General features: G+C 41.0%; 1 protein-coding gene across 1 annotated transcript in view; it reads left to right on the top strand.

Moving 5' to 3' along the window:
- Positions 1–648: 648 nt before the first annotated feature.
- Positions 649–26,825, top strand: part of Efcab3 (EF-hand calcium binding domain 3) — a 370,379-nt gene continuing 344,202 nt past the window's right edge. Inside the window, 9 exon segments of the mRNA XM_075941765.1 lie at positions 649–675; positions 4,561–4,721; positions 5,848–5,959; positions 8,820–8,950; positions 10,300–10,379; positions 13,137–13,280; positions 15,944–16,018; positions 21,209–21,352; positions 25,616–25,687. Of these exon segments, the coding sequence (XP_075797880.1) occupies positions 649–675; positions 4,561–4,721; positions 5,848–5,959; positions 8,820–8,950; positions 10,300–10,379; positions 13,137–13,280; positions 15,944–16,018; positions 21,209–21,352; positions 25,616–25,687 (946 nt within the window).

Here is a 26,825-nt window from a genome sequence, read left to right as displayed (position 1 = left end):
GATCAAAAACCCTTTGCCATTGTTCTTGAGTTCTCAGTAGTCCTCATTGTCCACTATGTTCAGCGAGTCCGGTTTTATCCCAGGCTTTTTCAGTGTGGTATTGGAGACCAAGAGTTTTGGAGCTAGATTTCCCAAATTCAAATTCTAATTCCTCTTCTGGTTGTGTTTCTTTAAAATAGTGAGCAATATGGGAAATAAATTTGTCAATTATCAATGTGTTCATCGTAATGCCTACCACATATTAAACACTCGGTAACATGGTGGTGGTTGTTTTAGTACTTCTGTATCTTAGGGTTTATTTGAATAGATATAATTGGGCTTCTCTTTCATGTCATTTGACATACATTTCTCTACTTCTCTGTATACTAAGAAAGTAAACTTAAGAAGCTGGGTGATCTCTAATTTATCATCTAATAGCTGCTTTTTCTAGCTTTTGCCCACCAAAAGCCACTTATTAGGTATCATATTCTGAAAGTTACATTTAAGAGGCAAATAAATATAATTCTTTTGCCTTTTAAACAGGAGTATAATCTTTTCTTTTTTCTGTTTTTATCTTGTCAGGAAATCCTTTCATATTATTGCTTATTTTGTATTCATTCATCAAGACCTTTGAGTCCCAAAGGACAGAATTTACCTCCAAGCAGAAAAATGGAGAAAACACAGTTATTTTGCAAGGTAAATTATTGAACACAGTTTTTTTTTAAACAAAAGATTTCTTCTCCTTCTAAAATTAGTTTTATGATTGCTTTTTATTCGTGATTGTTATATTTAGAGTATAAGGTTCTGATGAGCCTGCCTAATAGCTGATGACTCCTGAACTCTTTTAATAGACATCCGTTGGAATAATTCAGCAACAACGTAGTACTATATCAAAAGTGCTTCTAACACATATCATGGTATTCTGTATACGGAAATTAGAATGTGTAAATATGTATTTTCTCTTTTTGGTATGATAATTTTTAGGCGATCAAGCAATTTATGCATTTGTCAAAGTGGCTATCCCATTTTGCATTCCTGTCAACATGAGATAGGTTCTTCAGAGAGGGGTGGGTTTCATTAGCCCCTTGTCCTCCTGCGACAGGATGTGGATAGGCTCAATCTTGTAGAGACCTTGTGCAGATAGTCGCAGCTGCTGCGAGTTCACGAATCCCATGGCACACCGTGCCTGGACACCAGAGTCCACACCACTTGCTCCCTTCTAGCTTTTTCATTCTTTTTACTCCTTCTCTGATGTTCTCTGAGCCGTTTATCGGTGGACACTTGTTTTAGTTACTGTGCTACTGCTGTGAAGAAACACCATGGCCAAGGCAACTCTTACCAAAGCAAGCGTTTAACTGGGGCCTTGCTTACAGTTCCAGAGGATTCGTCCGTTATTGTCATGACGGGGAGCAGACAGGCATGGCCCTGGAGCAGCAGCTGAGAGCTTTACATGCTGATCCACAGCCAGCAGGGGGAGGGGAGGAGAGAGAGAGAGAGAGAGAGAGAGAGAGAGAGAGAGAGAGAGAGAGAGAGAGAGAGAGAGAGAGAGAGAGAGAGAGAGATACAGACACTGGGCTGGGTGTGGACTTTTGAAACCTCAACACCCACTCCCAATGCCCACCTCCTCCAAACAAGGCCACACATGCCCTAACAAGGCTACCTCTTGATCCTCCTGAGACAGTTCCTCAAGTGGGGACTACGCATGCAAATACAAGAGCCCATAAGGACTTGTTTATATTTATATTTTGACTAGTTATGACTAGCTATTTTTGTATTATGACTAGTTATAGTCACTACTGACCACTGTAAATGGAAGTGTCTCTTATAAAAGCTAATAGCACTTCCCTGTGGCCATAAACATAGTTATTTAGAAAGCGGTTGGACAGGCACATCATTCAGTGAAAGAGCTTCCCCACGAGGGCTTATGACCCTCCTGGCTGTTGAGCAGGCTTACGGTTAGATGTGTGAATCCCCCTTTGTGGAGCAGGCATCAGATCCAACCAGAAAGTGGTTGATTATCCCCACAATTAGTTTGCTATTAATTTGCCTGTGAGCTCATCTTGCTTGGCCAGTCAGTATTGTTGCACCCAGGGGCCACAGTCAAGTGAGACAGTTGTTGACAGTTCTCTCCCAGCAGCCTGTGGAGCAGCTTCTAGCCCGCTGGGGCAAGCCAGCAGAGAGGGAACATTTCAGCTTGGTTTTCTTATATGTGGCGTCTTTAGCAATGGTCCTACTAGCTAGCGTCGGTGGCAACCAACAGCCATGACAACTGTTAGCATATATTATTACAAGTATAGTCACCATGCAGTCAGTACATTAGAGTATTAAAACATTCCTTCAGTTTAACTGAAACTTTGCCCCCTTTGATCCTTAACTTCCCTTTCTCTATCCTTCCTCTTTGATATCAGTCTGTTTCTATTTGAGAATTTCATACATGCATGCACTGTATCTTAGGTATAACTTATTCTCTCTTCCTCCCAACTCCCCCTGGACGTTCTCAACACGTCTCCTTTCTAACATCATGTTGTTTTTGTTTTGTAATAACCCACTGAGTTCAGTTGGTGCTACCCAGATACATATGGGTGTAGTGAGCTGCCAGCATCTTAAACAAGTTCACATTTAATTTCTCTGTGTGTGTGTTTACATGTTTACATGTACATGAGTGCAGGTGTCTGCAGAGTCCGGAAGACAGCATTGGATGCCTTTGAGCTTTAGTTACAGACAGTTGGGAATCTAATGATATGAGCAATGGGAACTGGACTTGGGTCTTTGCAAGAGCAATGTGCAATGTGCACTCCTCCCTGCTGAGCCATCACTCCACTTGCCTAAAGTCTCTTGATAAGTGATATGCCTCTTATCTTTTGTAACTTCAATTATCCCATTTCTCTTCAACTATGTTTTGCCTCTGGGTTTTACCTTTCTTTATTCTATATATCTTTCTTTCCTTCTTACTCTGTGGCTGACTGGGTGGCTGGCCCCTGGTCTCCTTCTCTTGCTCCTTGCTTTTCTCTTGAGTCTAGATTTCTCCTCCTGTTTATTCTCTCTTCCTGGCAGCCCTGCCTGTTTCTGGCTCCTGACTAGCTGTAGGCCATCCAACTCTTTATAGACCAATCAAGTGTTTTAGACAGGCAAAGAAACACAGCTCTACAGTTAAACAAATGCAACATAAAGTCTTTGCATCATCAATCAAATATTACATAGCATAAACACATGTAACACATCCTAAACTAATATTCCACAAGACACCATCACAATACATATTTCCCCTTTCCTCCACATTTGGTCAATTAATCTTTTTGATAACAACTGTTTGTGAGGGTTAGGGATTTCAACTTGACAGACTCTAGAATCACTTGGAATTCTGTCAATCTTTTTTTTGATTCTTTAATTATTTTTTTTATTCTTTGAAAATGTTATATATGTATGCACTGTATCTTGGTCATATCAGCCCCAGCTCCCTTCTTCCTGCTTTCCCAGGGATCTTCCTCCCAACTTCATGTTGTTCTGGGCACTTGGAGCCCATTATGGTTCCATACAAATTTTAGGATTGTTTACATTTCTATGAAAAGTAACATTTTAATTTTGATAATTTCATCAATCCTATTGGTTACTTTGTGTGATACATAATATGTTTTTCCAATTTATGACATAGTGTATTCATCATCTATTCTTGTCTTCACTTTCATATTTTTTTATACTTACTTATTTTATGTGTATGAGTGTTTTGCTTGCATGTCTTATATGCACCGTGTGAATTCCTGATGCATGCAAAAGTCAGAAGATGGCATTGGATCTGGAGTTATAGATGGTAGTGAGCTACCATGTGGCTGCTGGGAATTCTTTGCAAGAACTTAAAAATGCTCTAAAGTACTGAGTTATTTTCTCCAGCCCCTTCTTGAGTTTCTTTTATTGTTCTATAGTTTTCATTGTTTCATTGTTATCATTCTAACAGGCATATAGTGGCTTCTTGTTTAATTTGCTATTTCCTTAAAACATGACGTTTTTTCATAAGCTTTTTTGATATCTGTACATCTTAGGTGGCAAAATTTGTTCAAAATTTTTACCCATTTCTAAATTTGCCTTTATAATACAAAAATGAATGCATCTGCATGCACACATGTGTGTATACACATATACATGCAACATGCACAGTTATTTGTATATTTTAGAATAATAATTCTTTAATAAATGTGTCCTTTGCAAATATGTTCTCCCAATGTCTCTGGCCATCCTTTCAATCGCTTGATGGTGTTTCTCATAGAGTATGTATCTTCATGGAGTGCAATTTATAATTTTTTTTCTTTCATGGACTGTGCCTTAGGTTTATATCTGAAAATAGTTATTTTTGTGATAAAATGATTATTTTGAAAGCATGTTAAAAAGCTTTACACCTATATATATTCATGAATGTTGTGCATTTTATAGTTACACAGCATATTAAGAGATACATATCTTCTTTAGAATAATAATGTTTGACTGAGTAAGATTTTTTTTAAAAACCAAACTCCCTTTAGCTGAATGTTCTATCTAATATGTACATGGGAAGCAATATGCATGATTATGACTGTTGATTATTCTCAGACAGAAGAAAGCATTGATGTATCACTTCAAGGCTCTGATTGTTTCACAACTAACTTGTCATCAAGAAATATTGAAAGCAAGAAATACAGCAAAATTTCTAAAACAACAAATAAGAAAAATTCATCTGAATGTAAGGGTTTTATCCCAGAATATAAAAGAATGTAAGTTAAAAACTTTGAATTTACACTATGGAATTATTCTTTTGCAAGTTTAAGAAACCCCGACATGCATCTTATGTGTTCTGACGGCAGGAGTGTGCGCATTTGTGCTCATTCTTTTAGAAACATAGCTTCAGCGGCTGCACAGCTCTTCTTAAACCTCTAACTTCAGGTGCATCTATATGGCAGTCTAAAAGGCGGAGCTCCAGTTAGTTGGGAGCAGTGTCCATAGGTTTGTAAGTTTGTCTTAAACAGAATTTAAGAAAGACACCTGGGCTTGGGTTTGTAAAAATTAGATCATTTGAATCCTGTAGCTCTTCTCTCTCTCTCTCTCTCTCTCTCTCTCTCTCTCTCTCTCTCTCTCTCTCTCTCTCTCTCTCATTTCCTTTGATGCCAGAGGTCTATATAGGTGACTAAACATAGCACAGTTTCAGGGTGTGTGGGGGGGGGACTGGGGGGATAAGAACAAGGTATTGGGATCTCAGGATAGCAATTTGGGAGGGTTGGACTTAATGGAGATATAGCATCCAAAAGGGCAAGGTATCTACTAAGGAAGGAAGTGGATAAATGATGACATTTTCTCTTATTTCACAATTTTCTCAGGATTAAATTAACCAGTAGCTGTAATAGTCAAAAACGCTACAGGACAAATGGCCCAAGAGCAGCAGGAATAATAAATAGAAGGAGAGGCTAGGCAGAGGAAGAGAGATTTGCTGCATCCTGATACAGAGTTTTAAAGTCTATGATATTTAGCAGACAGCTGGAAACTTGAACACCCATTCTACATTTGTTGATACTAAGAAATGTCTATCAATTTTTATGTCATAATGATGTTTTAAATGTTTTTTAAAAAAGAAAGCAGGCCTTATAGAGATGTTTATTAAATCGTTACAGATAAAATAATACTGATGAAATATGTGCAAATGAAATAAATACTGAGACTTCAAATTTATAAAGGATGGAAGCAGGAATAAAAGGTGAAATGAGGCTACATATGCCATTATTTGAGCTGGGTGATGGTACATGGGGAGATTAGCATATCGTTTGGAAATGTCCACAATCAAAGTTTGAGAGGAAGGCAAAGCTATCCAGGCAGTCCAGCAGTTATTCTAATTTCTGTGTCATTTAGATATGAAACGTCATTATTCCTGTATAGAGAAGAAAAATCCACCGAGTTTTCAGGATCAAAGAAAACCAAAAAGAAAAGTTTACAAGTACAGTTTCATAGTAAAATAACCGAGGTGAGTTGAGAGTTTTTGAAAATTTCCTTTTTGTTCCGAGCCCCAAATATTCTTGATGTTTTAGACCAAGTGTTGAAATGTTTTTTTAAAGCATTTTTTAAAAGTTTATTTATTTATTTATTTATTTTATGTGGACTGATGTGTGTGTATGTCTGTTTGAAGGCGTCAGATCTTGGAGTTACAGACTGTTATGAGCTGCCACGTGGATGCTGGGAATTGAACTTGGGTCCTCTAGGAGAACAGCCAGTTCTCTTAACCGCTGAACCATCTCTTAATATTTTAAAATTTAAATATTGCTTCTTCTTCTTCCTTTTCTTTTCTTATTCCTGTGACGGTTAGTGCCAATTGTCAACTGGATAAAATATAAAATTACCTCAGAGATGGGCCCTCTGGGCATGTCTTTGGGGGGAATTATCTTGATTACATTGAGGTGGGAAGTACTGTACACTGTGGGTGCCACCATCCCTTAGGCTGGAAATCCTGCGCTTTGTAAGAGTGGAGAAATTGAGCTGAGCAAGTGTGTGTACATTCATTGTTCTCTGTTCCTGATGGTGGATGTGAGCAATTTCCTCAAATCCTTGCTGCTATGGTGACATCCATGCTGTGATGGACTAGAATGAGGAGCCGTGAGCCCCCATACCCTTCCTCCTTGCTGTGATGAACTAGAATGAGGAGCTGTGAGACCAAACACCCTTTCTCCCTCGAGTTGCTCTTTCAGAGTATGTCATCATAGCAATAGGAAGGAAACTAAGCTATTACCCCTTTATTTCTGCTTTTTGTTTGATTGATTGATTGGTTTGTTGTTTTGGATGGCTTCTCACTGTGTTGTCCACGCTAACTCAAATCTTGGGCTCCAGTGGTTTTCCTGCCTTAGTTGCTTAAGCAGCTCCTGGGACTACACGTGTGCACCACCATATCTGACTTCTCCTTCCCCTTTCTTTATAAAAATAAGGCATTGTATCCTTTCAGAAAACTAGATTTACTTTCCCTATTAAATTAAACTTTTATGTGTGTTCCAATTTTTTTTTTTAGCTTTCATTCTGACCCTGGTGTTCCTTGGTTGGTGATATACATCTCCACTTGTCATCTTCACATGGTCCTCACGTGGCCCCCACATGGTCTTCACATGTCCTTCACATGCCCCTCACATGGTCTTCACATGGCCCTCGCATGGTCTTCACATGACCTTCTTGTGGTCTTTACATGGCCTTCACACAGCCTTTGCACAGCCTTCACATGGTCTTCACATGGCCTTCGTGTGGTATTAGCATGTTTTCACATGGCCTTCACGTGGTCTTCACATGGCCCTCATGTGGTCTTCACATGGCCCTCATGTGGTCTTCACGTGGCCTTTGCATCGTCTTCCTTGCATCTGGATCACAGTCTCTCTTTCCCTTATCATTTACTAATTTATTTATTTATTTCATTTTACATTCCAGCCACAGTTCTCCTTCCCTCTTGTGAGCCTGTATTTTTTCTTTTTTCTTTTTTAATATTTATTTATTTATTATTTATACAGTATTCTGTCTGCCTGTATGCCTGCAGGCCAGAAGAGGGCACCAGACCTCATTACAGATGGTTGTGAGCCACCATGTGGTTGCTGGGAATTGAACTCAGGACCTTTGGAAGAGCAGGCAGTGCTCTTAACCGCTGAGCCATCTCTCCAGCCCCGAGCCTGTATTTTTTCATTCACATGTAGGAGATCCACATTGTTGAGAAACTAGTGATTTTCTACCTCTCCAAGATATATATTTTTGAAGATAGGGTCTCACGAGGTAGCTCTGGCTACCCTGGAACCTTCTGTACAGACAAGGAGGGCCTTGAAGTTTTGGTGATCCTCTTGCATCTGTCTCCTGAGTGCCATGATTACAGGCTTGCAGCACCCTCATGTCTGACTACAAAAGAGTCTTTCTTTTCTTTTTTTACTTCTTCTTCCTCTTCTTTTTTTTTTTGAGAGAGAATTTGCACCCATTTCTGCCTTGCATTGCACAAATTTTACAAATTTGGGATCTAAATGTTCTGATTTTCTTGGCTTATGCATTTGAATTAAATATTCATACATGCCTAGAGATTGGTCATAATCACTATGAGCAGAAGTTTTTCTTTTTTTTCCTTTTTCCCTCTAGCTTAGAGTTGAGACAAAGACTTTATTCTGTGTGCTCCTCCACTGGGGTTAAGTTTTGTTATTGTTGCTGTTTTTCCAGTCTGGTACTTAGAACATTACTTTTGAGGACATTAGCTTACATGGAACGTTAGTACCAACTCCCATCAGTTTCCTGGGGGCCTGAATCTTCTCTGCATAGTCTTCAAAGCTCTAAGATCCATGTAAAATTGAAAACATGTATAATGAGTTCTCGTTTTCTGAAGTGATATTTTTCTATCTATCTGGTCAGTTGTCTTTTTTGAATCTTCTTTATACATGCTAGAGTTAAGTGGTTAATTTATTCAACCATAAGGATACCCTGAAATAAAATTACTTCTATCATTGGAATAACCAGTGGTTCTCCACAGGATTTTGCATGTATAGCTAAAGCCTGTACAGGAGCCTAACCTGGTAGATGAGTCAACGTCTTACTTTGCCATAGGTTTCCCCTGTTCTATAAAATCTTTAATCTATTAATTAAAAATGTTAATTAGAAGGTAATTAGTTATAAACTTAAGAACAATGGTGTTTCCAAAGAATATTATATAGTTTAAAAAAGTTTTGAGTGCATACGAAATGCAATGTAAATGTCAAGGTTTCTACCGGGAGTGTGGGTAAGTGAGACGCTGGGTATGACTGCCTTCCAAGAGGCTGGTGTTCAAGGATGCTGGGTGACCAGAATGATCTCATGACCAACACACTTGCTTTCGTCTCTAGATCGCCTCTCCGTCCCTGAAGGTGGCAAAGGAGAAGACGGCTAGGAAAGAGAGCACTTTGTACAAGTTGCCATGCCACATTGGTAGTCACAAGTCTTCACTACGCCCTACTTTATCTTCCTCAACTCCTCGGTATTCAAATCATTGTATTCTGATTTTCAAATGAGGGACTTGTATTTAAAACTTTTCTCTGCATTTATGTATCTCTTCTGTATATAGACTGCCATTAATTTGTTTAAATGAAAGACTGTGACCTTAGGCTCAGGCAGAAATAAGAGCACTGTATGTGGGATTGGAGGACTTAGATTGTATACTGATTGGTCTCACACCCTATTTTAGTGCTTGTAAAATTCACATTGCATCTTGGGCCTTACTTTCTATTTTTTTTAAGATTTATTTATTTATTTTGTATACAGTGTTCTGTGTGCATGTATGCCTGCAGGCCAGAAGAGAACACCAGATCTCATTACAGATGGTTGTGAGCCACCATGAGGTTGCTGGGAATTGAATTTAGGACCTCTGGAAGAGCAGCCAGTGCTCTTAACCTCTGAGCCCTCTCTCCAGCCCTGCTTTCTACATTTTTTAAAGAGAGGGTCTTATGAAGTAGTTCTGGCTACCCTTTGTCGACCAGGCTGGCCTCACACTCAGAGATCCTCTTGCCTCTGCCTCCTGAGTGCTGGAATTAAAGGTGTGCACTGGCTCCATGTGTGTGTTTGCACATGTGTGAATGCCTGTGGGGGCCAGAAGAGGGAGTTACAGGTGGCTGTGAGCCACCAGGTAGGGGTCCTGGAAACTAGACAGGTTTTCTGGAAGAGCAGCAGGTGCTCTTAACCACTGAGCCATCTGTTCAGCCCCTCACTTTGCACCTGTGTACAGGAGTCTGTGGACTCTTAAGACCTCTGCCAGCATGACTGATTGTGGCTTTAGTTGTTTACACTTTGCGTCATATCAGATGAGTCCTTCTCTGCAGACTGTTTATAGCTGATGATGGAATCTGGGATTTCTTTTTTATTTTTGCTGTTTAAAGAGCTCTTATTTGTCATATAAATACCTTTCTTTGAAGAATTACTGTGATTTGTATTAAGATCAGGAAAAACTGCAACCAGAGCCAGCAGCTAGTGAATCTGTCTGTTGACAAGGTTAGGTTCTGCTCCCTGCAGAGACATTGGAAGGAGCAAGGGGAGGGTTTTGGGGTGATAAAAAAAAACTCTTATTGCCTGGAGCTCTTTAACAAAGCTAGTCTGGGTTGAGAGGTAGCATGGAGCCATAGTCCCAGCGCCAGTGAGGTGAAGGCAGGAGGATTATCAAGAGTTCAAGGGTAGTCTGGCCACTTGGTGAGACTGTGTTTCAACAAAACACCAAAATAAAACCAGGAAAAAAATAAAAATTCAAGATATTTATAGGTTTGCTGATAGTTTTCTGTGGGGCTTTTTATGAATGTCCTCTGCTGCTTTCTAATGTGGCCCTTTCTCTGACAGGAGGAAGGAGACAACTTCTAACCTCTACATGACAATATATGAACAAGTACACGAAGGATACCTAAAATACCAAGAATTAAGTGGTAATAAGAAATTCTAGAAATTATACCCCCTCCCTCCCTCCCTCCACCCTTCCCCAACACTCCATCTTCTCCCTCCCCCTCCTTCTTCCCTCCCCATGCCCTCTATCTTCCCCCTTCCTCCCCTCCCTCCATCCTCCTTCCTTCCTCCCCTCCACCTCAGTTCTCTCCCCTCCCTCCCTCTCTTTCTATGAAGACCCCGCTGGACCCAGATCTGCCAGTCTTCTGCACACTTGGTTCCCTTTAACTTTTGACCAGATTTTCTTGTGTTTCCTTTGACACTTTCACTGTTTCCCTCAAATTCTCAGTCCTATCACCTATTCTTTAACTGCATTAAAGATAAAAAAAAATTAGTTAAGATTTACTTCTGTCTTAGGGCTACAATTTTCTCTGAGAGCTCAGCTGATAAGGTGCTTGCCATGCTAGCACGAGGAAGTGAGCCAATTCCAGCATTTACATGAAAAAGTCTGGGCATGGCGGTGTACCTTTAATTCCAGCCCTTGGGTGGCAGAGACAGGCAGATCCCTGAAGCTCCCTGGCCAGGCACCCTAGCCCAGTTGGCAAGCCTTAGGTCCCATTGAGAGACCTTGTCTCAGGAGACAGGCAGAAGACTCATGAAGGTTGGCACTGAGACTGACCTCTGACCTCTTCACACTTGCACATGCACACTCACATAATGTGCTTATCTACAGTCTATGAAAGTAAACATTTTAAAGCCCATTTCTTTGTAAATGTCAAGAACATTTAGCATGAGAACCACCTCCTTCACATATTTTTAAGTGTACAATGCAGTATTGTTATTTACGTGTATAATATTGTACAAATCCCTAGAGTTTATTATATGCAATTGAAATCCTATATCCATGGGTGAGTGACCTCTCTTTCCCCTCCCTCGGTCCTCAACGGCCACAATTACAGTCTTTGCTTCTCATGTTGGACTCTTTAGATAACTAGTGTAAGTAGAATGATCTGCCCTGTGCTTGGCTTATTTCACTAAACACACATCTTCCAGCTTGTTCCAACCACCACATATTATAATAACTATTTCTTATAGAAGACTAAATGAATGATAGTCTATGTGTATGTACCATGCTTAAAAATAAATTCATCTTTTGATGGCTGTGGTCTATGTAGTTTGTTATATGTATTGGCATCTATGAATATCTATGAATACTGCTGGTCACAGATGTGAAAGTGCTATCTTATATATGTATTTGGAGATGGCTTCTTGGAGCCCAGGCTGGCCTCAAACTCACAATGAGGCGGAGGATGGCTTTGAACTTTTGACTTTCCTGCCAGCACCTTCCAAGTGGTGGGACTGTAGCTATACATCACCATTCCCAGTTTATCTGATTTCATTAAAAACAAACCCAGAAGTGAGGTTGCTAGATCAAATAGGTTTATTTCTTTATAGACAGGTAATAAAAGCTATTGGGAAGAATCTTACTAAACATCTTGCTCTTCCTACCCACATTCTTAGACACAAATCCCCTTCACATTCTCCCTTTATCTGTCTGGAAATGGCTCCTTTTCAGCAGATGAATCCTGTTACATTTCATTTATATTTATTTATACATCTCTGCTTCTACAGGGTCATATATATATATATGCACATAAAACTTATATACACATATATGATTATATATGTATATGTTTTGTTTTGAGACAGGGTCATACAATGTAACTCTAGCTGGCTTGGAATTCACTATGTAGACCAGTCTGGCCTGGAATTCATAGAGATCCCTCGGCCTCTGCCTCTCGAGTGCTGAGATTAAAGGCCATCACTAAGTAGAGCTATGTTCTATATTAGAAGTTTCTCCTCCCTGTTCTCATTCTTTCTCCTCCTCCTTCTCCCCATGTGTCTTCTCTTTTAATGTGTATGGGTGTTTTTGCCCAAGTATGTTTTACACCATGTGTATGCAGTACTCATGGAGGTCAGAAGGGGCATCAGATGTCCTGGGAACTGGAGTCACAGACAGTTGTGAGCTGCCATGTGGGTGCTGGGAATCAAACCCTAGTCACCTGTATAAGCACTGAGTCTCCTCTCCAGTCCAGAGAAACTTCTTAAAATAGTTTCTTTCATTAACATCCCATTGTTTTCATTTTCCGTCTCACTGAAATCTGTCATCTAGCTCCATCCCTCCACAAACCTTTTATTAGCATCCTATTGTTACTATTTCTTCAGTTTATTTTCCTTTCTTCCTCTCCCTCCTCCTCCCTCCCCCTCCCTCCCCCCCTCCCTTCTTCCCTCCCTCTTCTTTCCTGGCCCATCCTTCTCCTTCCCACCCCATTTCTCTTAGGGTTTCACTATTTAGCCCAGGTTGACCTGGAGCTCACTATGCAACTCCGGCAGGTTCAGAACTTTGATCATCCTGCCTCGGCTTTCCTGGCTATTGAATATATTTTTTTAAATTTTTGTTTCATTAAACTAAACAGAATTCAGTTCAATAGACATGTTTTGAGGGAGAGGAGCACCTATGAAGTAGGACTGGGAAAAATAAAATAGCTGTCATGCCTTCTAGAAGCAGTAAGAACGTAGAACATTTTGGTTGTGCTATATCCTGAGTGCTCCAGGAGCAGACGGGACAGGTTCAATGTTCTAGACACACCCAAGTCACAGGTTAGAGTTTAAAGGGACAGTTTGGGTAAATAAAATGTCCTCCTCTTTCTCGGCTTAGTGCTCATTACTGTTTTCTCTGGTGAGAGTGTGGGATGATCAGGATAGGTAATCATTTTAATTGTTTCCTTATGCCCATGCAGCACTTCCTAAAGCCTGCATAATTTTTAGTAAAGTTCGCGAGGGTAAGATCAATGTGAATGATTTGTCAATGATCCTCCACATCCTGAAGATTTCTATGAGTGACTCAGAAATGCGACAGGTGCTGAAGACCACTGACATTGATGGTGAGTTTTCTCTTCAGTGTCCTGCACACATGAATGTAAGCTCACTAATTACATATGATGGGAAAGCTAAATGACTATTTACAAGATATAATTTTTATTATGTTTTAAAAACAGTATTTACAATGATATTAAAAAGCTATAATCCAGGTGATTGTAATTGGACTGATTGCTACATTGGATTATGAGACAGTCTCATCATTGGACAATGAGTGAGCTGTTTTTATTTAGATTTTAGTAGTTATGTTTTATTAACAATGAAATCAGTATCTGACCAAGTCTCTCCAGATGAAATCTAAGACCTTGACAATAATTTGCATCCATCCATAAAGTTCATGAAATGGCTCATTTTTTTGGTTTGTCCAGTTTGAGGAAAGTGCTGTCCTCAGTTGTATGCTCTTTGTTCCCTTTTGTATATTTTCATTGTTTTGGGTATGTGTTTTTAAAAATATTTAAAAGTTGTATTTATTTAAATTTTTTACAAAGTTTGTTATATATAATCTTTGAGTTTTGTATTAATATTATACAAACAAGATTCCTTTTGTATTTTTGTATGCTACTTCTTGTTTGCTTAATCATTTGTTTGCTATTATCCTGTGTGAACACATCATATTTTGTCTTTCTGGTGCTTGGATCATTCTGGAATAAGCACCCTGGCATAATGAAAGTGGTGGTTCCTGAAAGGCCTTGGTCCACCAGTGACACCGGTGACATCACTTCATTTCACTCTCATTGGTGTTGGCGTGCTTATCCCAGAAATGTGCTGGCTACATGTCTGTCAGGAGCGGTTGTCACAAGCTATTGCAGGCCACGATGCAATTACAGCTTATAGCAATTGCTATTTCAGATGTCAACCCACCAGAGGAAGTATTCCCTGATGGGTACCCTGTCAGCAAGGCTTGTAGATCACTGACTCTGAAAACTGCTACTTTCATTTGTAATTTCACTTGTGCAATAACAGTTACGATAACTCCTCATTATCATGCATTTTCACGTGATGTGTATATGTAATCTCACGATAGCATCTCAGTCTAATGGGCTCATATATCTGTGGGTGGTCAGGAAGATGACTTCTCACTCAGTTACATAATTTAGATACATAGAATCTATGCTGGAACATTCTTTATAACTAGATCTATTTGTCCCACAAGGACTGTGGACACTTAACAGCCTGCTTTGTTCTTTTGCTCAGATTAACTGCTCACAGTTAGCTTACTTTCATCTCAAAGCAAGTTCAAACTAGACTAAAGGCTTTTTGTAAATAGATGATAAGTTTGAAATCTTACAGAAATGCACAGGGTCAGAGGTGCAGATGTCTAGTGAGGTTGTTACACAAAGCACCCTAAGAAAAACTTGCCAGTTCTTCACTTGCCAGTCTGCTACCAATAGACCTACATCTCAAAGCTTATCTCACCGGCTACTGTACACCCCACCATCAGGTCACTGTCTCTCTCCTGTAACTTCACTGCCTGGCGATGTGTGTAACTTTTCGTTATAATTTTCAAAACTGACTGTGGGACAATAGTTTATGTCAAATGATGTTTTGAAGGTTTTGATTTTACTTGAAAAAGTATAGAATGGAAAGGTTACTAAAGTTTTTTTAGTGAGGTAGTGTACACATCATTATGTCAACATTTTATGCCTGATTATATAGCTGACAATTTTTAGGAGGTAAGAAAAATATACCATATCTCTGTGATTATAAATATTTATCATTTACTTTAGCCTAACTTACATTGAGTGATGTCAGAGAGGGAGGGGGAAAAAAAGAAAATGAAAAAAGCCAGAGAAGCCTTGTGTGGTGGGAAACACCTTTAATCCCAAATGCTTGGATGGTCAAAACAGAAGAATCGTGAGTTTGAGGTTATCCTTGGCTACATGATGAGTTCTAGGCCAGCGTGGGCTTTCTGAGACCCTGTCTTGAAAGTCCAAACAAGGAAAAAATGTTGAAGAAAAATACACTTATTTTTGAGGACCCTTTGTTTTTCTTTCATTTCTGAATATGTAATGCAGAAGTTAGAGTACTTGTGTGTGTGTGTATGTGTGTAAGAGAGAGAGAGAGAGAGAGAGAGAGAGAGAGAGAGAGAGAGAGGGAGGGAGGGAGGGAGGGAGGGAGAGAGAGAGAGAGAGAGAGAGAGAGAGAGAGAGAGAGAGAGAGAGAGAGAGATAGATTGATTTTGTGGTGCTAGAGAGATGACTCAGTAGTTAGGAATGTTTGCTGTTCTTGTGGAGGGTCAGGGTTTGGTTCCCAGCCTCCATGTTGGATAGCTCATAACCATCAATAACTTCTTCTCTGTGAGGTCTGACGCCCTCTTCTGGCCTCTACAGGAACTTATACTCACATGCAGGTATTCTTCCCCCCCCCCATGCATAATTACAAATACAAGTTTGATGGAATCATGCATAAAGAGCAGGAAAGTACTGATGATTCTAGCCTGTAGTATTCGTGATATTACTGAAATGCTGATCATTAATATGGCATTCAAAGTTTTTCCTGGTAAGTTCTCTCTCTCTCTTCTCCACACAATGTAAGAGAGTGACTGCTTTTGCGTATAAGCTATTATATTCTGATATCAGTTAATTATACTTACATTTTCAGTTTACATTTTCAACTTAATGGGTTTACTGATGGACTTTTTCTCCTTGTTTCTGAACCATCTTTATAGTTAATGGAATGCTGGATTTCACAGATTTCCTGAATGCCAGGAATGATGCTTCTCATTTGACCTCTCAGAATCCAGGTAAAAATAATATCAGAAGTATAAAACAGAATGGTTTGATAGCAACTGGCTTTATTTATTTTTAGCAACTGGTTTTAATGTGGGGCTAGATAGACGAACTTATGTCTTCTTAGAATCTCATTTTCTGTTATTCCATAGTTTAGGCAAATTAGACATGATTATTTATAGATTCTCTCTCTCTCTCTCTCTCTCTCTCTCTCTCTCTCTCTCTCTCTCTCTCTCTCTCTCTCTCTGTGTGTGTGTGTGTGTGTATTCCATGTCTGTGAAGGTAGAAGAGGATCTGGTTCTGGAGTCAAACTCCAGTCCTCAGAAAGAGTGTCAAACACTCTTAACTGCAGAACCATTTTCAGCCCCTAATTTTTTTTGTCATAAAAGACTTGTATTGGGGCCAGTAAGATGGCTCCCTAGGTAAAAACACTTGCTACTCAAGGCTGACAACCTAATTCAATCCCTAGATCGCACATGCACAGACACAAACATCCCAACCCCTGTACCACTGCGGCAGCTTCATAATTTTCTATCACCAAACTTCTGTTTTCTCTGTAACTGCTAAATCATTACTAGATGAATTATTTTATTTTTATGTATGTATGTGTAAATGTTCATTTGTATATGTGTGTGCACATGTCACAGTATGTATATGGAGGTCAGAGGGCATCTTGAGTGCCGATCCTAGCTTTTTACCTTATTTGAGACAGGGTCTCTTTGTTCTTCCTGCTGTGTACACCAGCCTAGCTGGGGTGTGAGCATCTAGTGAGTCTCCTGTCTTCTTTCCCATCTCACTGTACAGATTACAGACATGTGACACCATGCCTGGTCTGATGGCGGTCCTGGGGATTAGACTCAGATCTTCATACTTTGCCATAAGCTTTTGACCAATTGAGCCATCTCCCTAGCTCTTAGACTAATTCCTTTATAAAATCTCTCTCTCTCTCTCTCTCTCTCTCTCTCTCTCTCTCTCTCTCTCTCTCTCTTTCTCTCTCTCTCTGTGTGTGTAGGTCAGAGGACGGCTTTCAGGATTCAATTATCTCCTTTTGTAATGGGTTCTGGTGTTCAGGTTCAGGTTGTCAGGCTCTTTTATCTGCTGAATCATCTCTGTAGAATATTTCCCAGCAAGAATCTACTTCCCTAGTTAGTCATAAACCTATACTCATGTTGACTTCATTTTCATGTCTGTGTTTTTGTGCTTGTGTGTGCTTGTTTTCTTTTCCAGTGACAATTCTTTCCTCACTCCATCACAAATCTGCATATAATCCCTCCCTAAAACTTCAGATACTTACCGACTTCCTAATTACTTATTTTATGTTACAAATAAATGATAAAGTGCTCAGAAGGACTATTTATATTAGTTATAGAAGCAATACTTCCAAAAATTTGAGACTGTTAGTGTTTTTCATTTACATGTTAGGCAAGATCAATTTCTTAGCTCAGTCCTTAAGATCATGTGTTTCTGCAGTCAATCAGACTCTAGTTTCTTTAAAATCAGTGTGGTAGTATCTCATTCTAGGAAAAGCAAGCAAAACTTTTTTTACTCACTCACATAATGTCATTGACACCTGTTGGATGTGCAGCAGTCACATGGGCAGCAGTCACGTGTGCAGCAGTCACATGTGCAATAGTCACATGGGCAGCAGTCACATGTGCAGCAGTCACATGTGCAGCAGTCACATGGGCAGCACTCACATGGGCAGCACTCACGTGTGTAGCAGTCAGGTGTGCAACACTCACATGTGCAACAGTCACGTGTGCAGTACTCACATGGGCAACAGTCACGTGTGCAGCAGTCACGTGTGCAAGAGTCACGTGTGCAGCAGTCACATGGGCAGCAGTCACGTGGGCAGCAATCACGTGGGCAGCAGTCACGTGGGCAGCAGTCACGTGGGCAGCAGTCACGTGGGCAGCACTCACGTGGGCAGCACTCACATGTGCAGCACTCACATGGCCAGCAGTCACGTGGGCAGCAGTCACGTGGGCAGCACTCACATGGGCAGCAGTCACGTGGGCAGCACTCACGTGGGCAGCAGTCACGTGGGCAGCAGTCACGTGGGCAGCAGTCACGTGGGCAGCAGTCACGTGTGCAGCAGTCACATGGGCAGCAGTCACATAGGCAGCAGTCACATGGGCAGCACTCACATCTGCAGTAGTCATGTGGGCAGCACTCACGTGGGCAGCAGTCACATGGGCAGCACTCACGTGGGCAGCACTCACATGGGCAGCACTCACATGGGCAGCACTCACATGGGCAGCAGTCAAATGGGCAGCAGTCACGTGGGCAGCACTCACGTGGGCAGCAGTCATGTGGGCAGCAGTCACATGGGCAGCAGTCACATGGGCAGCACTCACGTGGGCAGCAGTCACATGGGCAGCACTCACATGGGCAGCAGTCACATGGGCAGCAGTCACGTGTGCAGCAGTCACATGGGCAGCAGTCACATGTGCAGCAGTCACATGGGCAGCAGTCACATGGGCAGCAGTCACGTGGGCAGCACTCACGTGTGCAGCAGTCACATGTGCAGCAGTCACATGTGCAGCAGTCACATGTGCAGCAGTCACATGTGCAGCAGTCACATGGGCAGCACTCACATGTGCAGCACTCACGTGGGCAGTACTCACGTGGGCAGCACTCAGTCACATGGGCAGCAGTCACGTGGGCAGCAGTCACGTGGGCAGCATTCACGTGGGCAGCAGTCACATGGGCAGCACTCACGTGGGCAGCAGTCACGTGTGCAGCAGTCACATGTGCAATAGTCACATGGGCATCAGTCACGTGTGCAGCAGTCACATGGGCAGCAGTCACGTGTGCAGCAGTCACGTGTGTAGCAGTCAGGTGTGCAACACTCACATGTGCAACAGTCACGTGTGCAGTACTCACATGTGCAACAGTCACGTGTGCAGCAATCACGTGTGCAAGAGTCACGTGTGCAGCAGTCACATGGGCAGCACTCACGTGGGCAGCACTCACGTGGGCAGCACTCACGTGGGCAGCACTCACGTGGGCAGCAGTCACGTGGGCAGCACTCACGTGGGCAGCACTCACGTGGGCAGCAGTCACGTGGGCAGCAGTCACGTGTGCAGCACTCACATGGCCAGCAGTCACGTGGGCAGCAGTCACGTGGGCAGCAGTCACGTGGGCAGCAGTCACGTGGGCAGCAGTCACGTGGGCAGCAGTCACGTGGGCAGCACTCACGTGGGCAGCAGTCACGTGGGCAGCAGTCACGTGGGCAGCAGTCACGTGGGCAGCACTCACGTGGGCAGCAGTCACATGGGCAGCAGTCACATGGGCAGCAGTCACATGGGCAGCAGTCACATCTGCAGTAGTCGTGGGCAGCACTCACGTGGGCAGCAGTCACGTGGGCAGCAGTCACGTGGGCAGCACTCACATGGGCAGCACTCACATGGGCAGCAGTCACGTGTGCAGCACTCACATGGGCAGCAGTCACGTGGGCAGCACTCACGTGGGCAGCAGTCACGTGGGCAGCAGTCACATGGGCAGCAGTCACGTGGGCAGCACTCACGTGGGCAGCACTCACATGGGCAGCACTCACATGGGCAGCACTCACATGGGCAGCACTCACATGGGCAGCAGTCACATGGGCAGCAGTCACATGTGCAGCAGTCACATGGGCAGCAGTCACATGGGCAGCAGTCACATGGGCAGCACTCACATGGGCAGCACTCACGTGGGCAGCACTCACGTGGGCAGCAGTCACGTGGGCAGCAGTCACGTTTACAGCACTCACGTGTGCAGCAGTCACGTGGGCAGCACTCACGTGGGCAGCACTCACGTGGGCAGCACTCACGTGGGCAGCAGTCACGTGGGCAGCAGTCATGTGGGCAGCAGTCACTGCAGTCACGTGTGCAGCAGTCACATGGGCAATAGTCACATGGGCATCAGTCACATATGTAGCACTCACGTCGGCAGCAGTCACGTGTGCAGCACTCACATGGGCAGCAGTCACGTGGGCAGCACTCACATGGGCAGCAGTCACGTGGGCAGCAGTCACGTGGGCAGCACTCACGTGTGCAGCACTCACATGGGCAGCAGTCACATGGGCAGCACTCACATGGGCAGCAGTCACATGGGCAGCAGTCACATGGGCAGCACTCACATGGGCAGCACTCACATGGGCAGCAGTCACGTTTGCAGCAGTCACATGGGCAGCACTCACATGGGCAATAGGTAAGATACTTGCTTTTCCCTTTTGATTTTTTTACTTCCTGTTTAGATTTTCCTTCAAATTCCCGTAACTCTGGGCTTCTTTATCTGCTTGTCATCTGACTGTTTTCTGACTATAAACTTCTCCATATAGATTCCTAAGAATAAACTTTTCTGTATAGATTCCATAGTTGTTAAATCATCACTTATATTTAAGTCTCTATTGGTTTCTTCTATTTATTTTATGCTTATAGTTAAAATGTTTTGAGAGTAATCAAGTTTCTTTTATTCCCTCTAAAACAACATATATAATAATGTATATATGTTAATTTAGATAAAATATGTCTACACACTGACCTCTAAAATAACTTTAGCCCCTCCTAGCTCATTACACATTTAATATTGACTTTAGAATACTTTTTTTTCTATTTTTGAGGCAGGATCTCATGTTACCCAGACTGACTTCGAGTTTGCTATATAGCTGAGGCTGGCTGTGAATTCTTGATTGTCCTTTCTCTACCTCCTAAGAACTGGGATTACAAACACTGCCACTACACCCAGTTAGAATATTTTTATATACCACTATTAACATATATGCCCACAAATACATGTATACATAATATAAATGTTTTGTCAAGGTAAATGAGTTACCAGTGAGTAACAAGGGAGAACCAGAAAACCTAGATCTTATAGAACCTAAAACAATGGAGCATATTATTGGAAACCAAGAGATCTCTCTCCATTTTCCTCGGTGGTGTAGCCACTGGTAAGGTGCCTGTGCTCCTGTAACCGTAATTAAACTCATTGGTTCAACAGTAGCGACAAAAGACCTGAAGGGAGAAGGGGGAGGGGGTTGGTAAGAGTGAACAGGTGGGGAGGGGAACAAAGGAAGGGCAATGCAGGTGATTATGTATGGTTGACATATTTTGAATGTGTGAAATGTCACCGTGAAACGTATGTGTCTAGGGTTACTTTTTCCTGTTCTCCAGGAAAAGCTGTTAATTCTCACAGTTGAATCATTTTTGTTCCTCCAGAATTTCAAGATGTCTTGAAGATTTTTTCTAAGATGAAAGGTGGTCGTGTGGCCACTGATGAAGTGGCAGCTTTTTTGGATGGCATGGGTATTCCAGTAAACCCCAAGACGCTCAAGGATGTGATAAGTCACTCTTATGTGGACAGTGAGTTATCTGAACTCTGCTTACCAGTTCTATTTCAGCTCCTGTGTCTTCTTTCTCGATTTTCCCGTTTGCTGCTGGTACTGCTGACTGATATTGGTAGTAAAAATTAGTGTAGAAAAATTGAGAAAATTCTAAAATTACTCTATTTTGGTATATTTCCCAAAAGTTGAGAATAAAATGGATTTTTAAAACTTCAGCACTGCCAGGCATGGTGTCATAACACTTTGAATCTCAGCCCTTGGGAGGCAGAGGTAGGCTGACCTCTATGAGTCAGAGGCCATTCTGGTTTCTGTGAGTTCCAGGCTAAGCATGGTTAGTCATCTAGTGAGGCTGTGGCTTAAAAACAAACAATTCAACATTGGGGTGGTGAGATAGCTCAGTTGGTGAAGTGCTTGCCTTGTTATCATGAGTACTTGATTTGACCACAAACATATGACACACATGCATACATATATGCATATGTATGTATATGCACATATACAATAACAATAAATTAGAAGTTAAAGTCTGAAAACATTCAGCCCAATCTCATCTTCAATGGTCATTTCTTGTCCTTATAGATGGGTCATTTCTTAGAGTGGGAAGAAAGAACGTTGACTTCAGAAATGACAGAGAATTCTTGAATTCTCAATTTTATTATGTAGCTTTGGCTAAACTTCCCTATCCTCTTTGGTTATTCTCTACACAGCATAGCTTGATTTAAAATATTATAAGGATATATGAGAGGTTCTATATTATGCTAACATTTGACCAAAAGATAGCCTACAATAATAGATTAATTAGTGATTGATTAAATGATTTGTTCATTCAGCAAGCCAGTTAGTCAGTCTACTGTGCCTGGAGTAATGGTGGGGGGAGTACAGGTGGCTAAGATACAGTTCTAGTGCGGACAGAACCGTGTAAGTCGTGATGCTGTGTGGTAAATGCCTGTAGTGGGGTGTTTGTAGGCTGCCATTGAAGTACCAGGGAGAGATTATCAGAGAAGGTGATGTCTGAACTAAATCCTAAAGATCAGTAGGGTTAATTGGATGAAGTGATGGTGAGGAATGAGAGAGACAATGTAGGTTGATACAACAGTTGTATAAACAGGACAGAAAAAAATCAGGTATTCTATCCTTATAAGTGGGCTTCACTGTCTTTTGTCAATTTCTAGAGGTGATTTTGTGGATCTTGGAAGATAGAACTAAGCTATGCATAGTTCTGCAAGTTTGTTATTTGTTTGGTTTAGTTTTTTAGAATTTATGCGAGTGTGTTATTTTGCCTGCATATATGTATATATACCACATGCATGTCTGGTTCCCACAGAGGCCAGAAGAGGGATCATATTCCTTGGAACTAAAGCTATAGACACCTGTGAGCATTGTGTTTGTTCTGGGAACTGAACTTTGGTCTTTTGAAAGAGTAATATGTGTTCTTAACTGTTAACTCCTTTTGGCTTTGAAGCAGGCTTTCACTCTATCTTAGACCTTCCTAGAACTCATTTTGTAGCCTGCGCTGGCGTTGAATCTGTGGAAATCCTTCTGCTTCAGCCTCCCATAGCTGCAGCTTATTATTTATGATGAGCCCTTGCATGGTAGGTGTGATAGGTTCATGGAAGTGGAGATTTTTAAAGACAAGTTTCAAGCCATATTATCTGATAGTCTTCAGAGTATGCCCTGCTAGGGACAACAGGTTATATGTGAAACTATTGCGGAACCTTCTGTTTTGGTTTATGGTTTCTTGCCTAAGTCTTTAGGTCCCTAGGTCTCCCATGTGATTTGGGGAGGTAGATTGAACAACGGAACTGATTCCCAAGGATTGTTGTAGGAATTGGCTGTAAACATCTATCACAGAGGTTGTCATTAGGAATAGAGGGGTGGAGGTAGAAAACAAAGTCATTCCCAACAGCTCTATTATTGTGAAGTTTTCATATTTTAAACTCTGAGATATTTCTGATAACTACTTCCCTACTTTAATCCAAAAGGACATAACTTTTCTTTGGACTATCACAGTTCAACCTCCCAAGTCCACCAAACCAGCTTTGATCCCTTTACACTACAGGCAGAGTGATTTGTTCAAAGCATAGATCTGATTGTATTACCTTCCTCATGGATTGTTCAACAGTAGCGCTTGGGATAAAGAACACTTTAAGGTGCTGTTTAAGGCTGTGCTAGCTAATTTTATGTCAACTTGACACAAGCTAGAGTCATAAGAGGGAACATCAATTGAGAAAATAAGATCAGGCTGTAGGGAAGCCTGTAGGGCATTTTCTCAGTAATTGATGTGGATGGGCCTGGCTCATTGTGGGTGGTGCTACCCCAGGACTGGTGGTCCTGGGTTCTATGAAAAAGCAGGCTGAGCAAGCCATGAGGAGCAAGCCAGTAAGTAGCACCCCTCCGTGGCCTCTGCGTCAGCTCCTTCTTCCAGGTTCCCTCCATGTTTGAGTTTCTGTCCTGACTTCCTTCTATGATGAACACTGATGTGGAAGTGTAAACAAGTAAACCCCTTCCTCCCCAGCTTGCTTTGATCATGGTGTTAAATTATAGAATTATAATTAATAAGCCGGGCGATGGTGGCGCACGCCTTTAATCCCAGCACTCGGGAGGCAGAGGCAGGCGGATCTCTGTGAGTTCGAGACCAGCCTGGTCTACAGAGCTAGTTCTAGGACAGGCTCCAAAGCCACAGAGAAACCCTGTCTCTAAAAAGCAAAAAAAAAAAAGAATTATAATTAATATAATTATTACATTTATTTAATTATAATATTTAAATTATACATTTTATAAAAAATTGTAAATTTTAAACTACAATATTTAAATAAGAATTATTCAAAATATTATAATTATTATATAATCACATTGTATTCTCTAATAATTATGATTATTATAGAAAAAGGTTATTTTATAATAACATATATTTATAATCTTTTTATAAATAATATGTATAATATAATAACCTTTTATAAATAACATAAATATAAGTTAACTGACCTTTACTCTCTGTGTTGTGGGTATTGGGCTTTGAACCCAGGGCCTCAGGGGTGTTAGACAAACACTCTGCCAGTTCCATACCTCCTGGACCCATGAAACTCATCTTAATAGATGTGTTTGGTGATGAGAGTTAAAATCAACCAGGAGGTACCTAAACTGAGCAGAGAGGCAAGTTTAACTTCACCGAATGAGAAAATTTGGTACAGAGCAGTGGCTCAGTACTGTAAGAAGACTGATGGAAAAGTGGGAGGGGTAGGGATCTAGCAACTGATAGAGAATATCCACACAACTTCAAACTGTAGCATAATTGATTTTTGTGCTTTTGTCTTTAATTACAAATAATTGAAACAAGTTGATTAACAGAGAAAGGCCTCTCCTGGAGGTGGAGAAATGATAGTCTACAGATACTAATGTGAGATCAAGACTCTGTGAGAGCTGGGTGTGGTGGCACATGCCTGTGATCCCAGCACGTGGGAGACAGAAGCAAGAGGGTTGCTGTGGTGTAAGCTCAGCATGGAGTACACAGTGAGTTCCAAGTCAGCTTGGGCTATAGCATGAGGTCTTATCTCAAAAACAAAGCCATAACCATCCGGAGTACAAGCGCTGACAGTGAAAACTGCTCAGGAACCTTCAGCGTTTGGGTAGGTACTGGTTTTTGATAGTATGTGGTATGGGGCTCTCCACTGTTTTGCTGAAATGTTAAGGGAAATAATGACCTTAGGAAAAAAAGGTTTGGATCGCCCACTTACGATGCGTATGTAGAGGGACTGTAGACTTATGTAGAAGGACCAACACTGTACTGCTCTTCTAGCATCTCTGACTTGGTGCTGTTCTCTACAGCCTTCGGTATATTTTGTTTATGGAAAATCTTTTTTAAGTGATAGGAGGTAGATATTTTGCTAAGAATTGAGGAGAATAATCGAAATACACATTTTCTGTTCTTAAGTCCACAATCGAGAAATTGAGACAAAGGAGTAAATACTTGAAGTGATATCTATAGTAAATTCTCCAAAAAAATTTATAAAATGTTAATTTGATCGTCTAGCAAAGACGCTTAAAATGTGGCTGTTTCCTTTGATAAAGAAACTCTTTTATTAAAGGGAAAACCATGGTCTTAATTTTATACTTCATTGTGTACCTAGATATTAATGAACAATTCCAGGTAGTGCTCAAAACTCATAATTCCTCTGATTCCATCTGCACACTCTTCTGAGTCATATTCATATTATATTCAAGTTGACAACTATATGTATGTTCAAAAGTAAATAGAAGTACTTTAAATTACTTTCTATTACAGGTAACCACACGGTGGATATTGGGGACATTTTATTTGCTTTGGATGATCTGCAGCAACAGTATGAAGATGTCTGTAAGGGACCTTTGTGGCTATAAGTTTTGTTTATAAGCAATATTCAAGTTAACTCCTAGCCCACAACTTTTTAAACTCTTAGAATGAGTATTGAACCTCCTTCCCTAACCTTCTAATCAGGAAGATCAAAACAGAACATTCTTTAAGCCTGCCTTCCTAATGTCAATTATATAGCACTAGTATTTCCCTGACTTTAGTTCCTTACAAATTCTTTACCATTTCTGATTATTTGGTATAGTTCTCCATTAAGTATATCCCTTTTGCTCTTTTGCTGCTCTTTATGTCACATTTTAAATTTTCTTTTATTTGTTTAAATATAATTTGGTCAAGATTATTCCAATAATTATAAAAAATTTTGTAGTTTGGTTAGCTTATTACAAAGAGGAAGTCCTGCCTTAGGTTTTCCAGAGGTGATAATTGATATTTATCCTTATAACTTCGTATTACATGTTGATTTTTTTATTGACATTAATTTGTTAATTGATTAATTGACATATATACACATGTGGAAAGTGTGATAATTTTTGGAATGAGCATACTTTTTGATTCAAGATAATCAACATTCCCATCTCCTCAAACATTTATCATTGTTTGTATTGGGAACTTTCAAACTTTAAAAATTTTTTAGAATTTTTGAGAGTAAACTTCCTGCTGTGTCCTCAGCATACATACTCTTCCCACAAAATCCATGCTTATAGCATATTTATACACCAGTATAATTCAGCATTGTTAATAAACTCCTGAAAACTACTTACAGGTGATTTGTATCTCATGGACTGTGTGCATTCCAGCTTCCCCTGTATCTTAGGGACTGTGTGCATTCCCACCAGCAATGCAGAAGTGTTCCCTTTTCCCCACAACCTCTCCAGCATAAGTTGTCATCAGTGTTTTTTATCTTGGCCATTCTTACAGGTGTAAGATGGAATCTCAGAGTTGTTTAGATTTGCATTTCTCTGACGACTAAGGGTGTTGAGCATTTCCTTAAGTGTCTTTCAGCCATTTTAGATTCCTCTGTTGAGAGTTCTCTGTTTAGGTCTGTACCCCATTGGATTATTTGTTCCTTTAATGATCAATTTCTTGAGTTCTTTGTATATTTTGGAGATGAGACATCTGTCTGATGTGGGGTTGGTGAAGAGCT

This window comes from Microtus pennsylvanicus, chromosome 11, assembly GCF_037038515.1.
Source record: "Microtus pennsylvanicus isolate mMicPen1 chromosome 11, mMicPen1.hap1, whole genome shotgun sequence".
Lineage (NCBI taxonomy): Eukaryota > Metazoa > Chordata > Mammalia > Rodentia > Cricetidae > Microtus > Microtus pennsylvanicus.
This window is presented reverse-complemented; position numbering and strand designations above follow the sequence as displayed.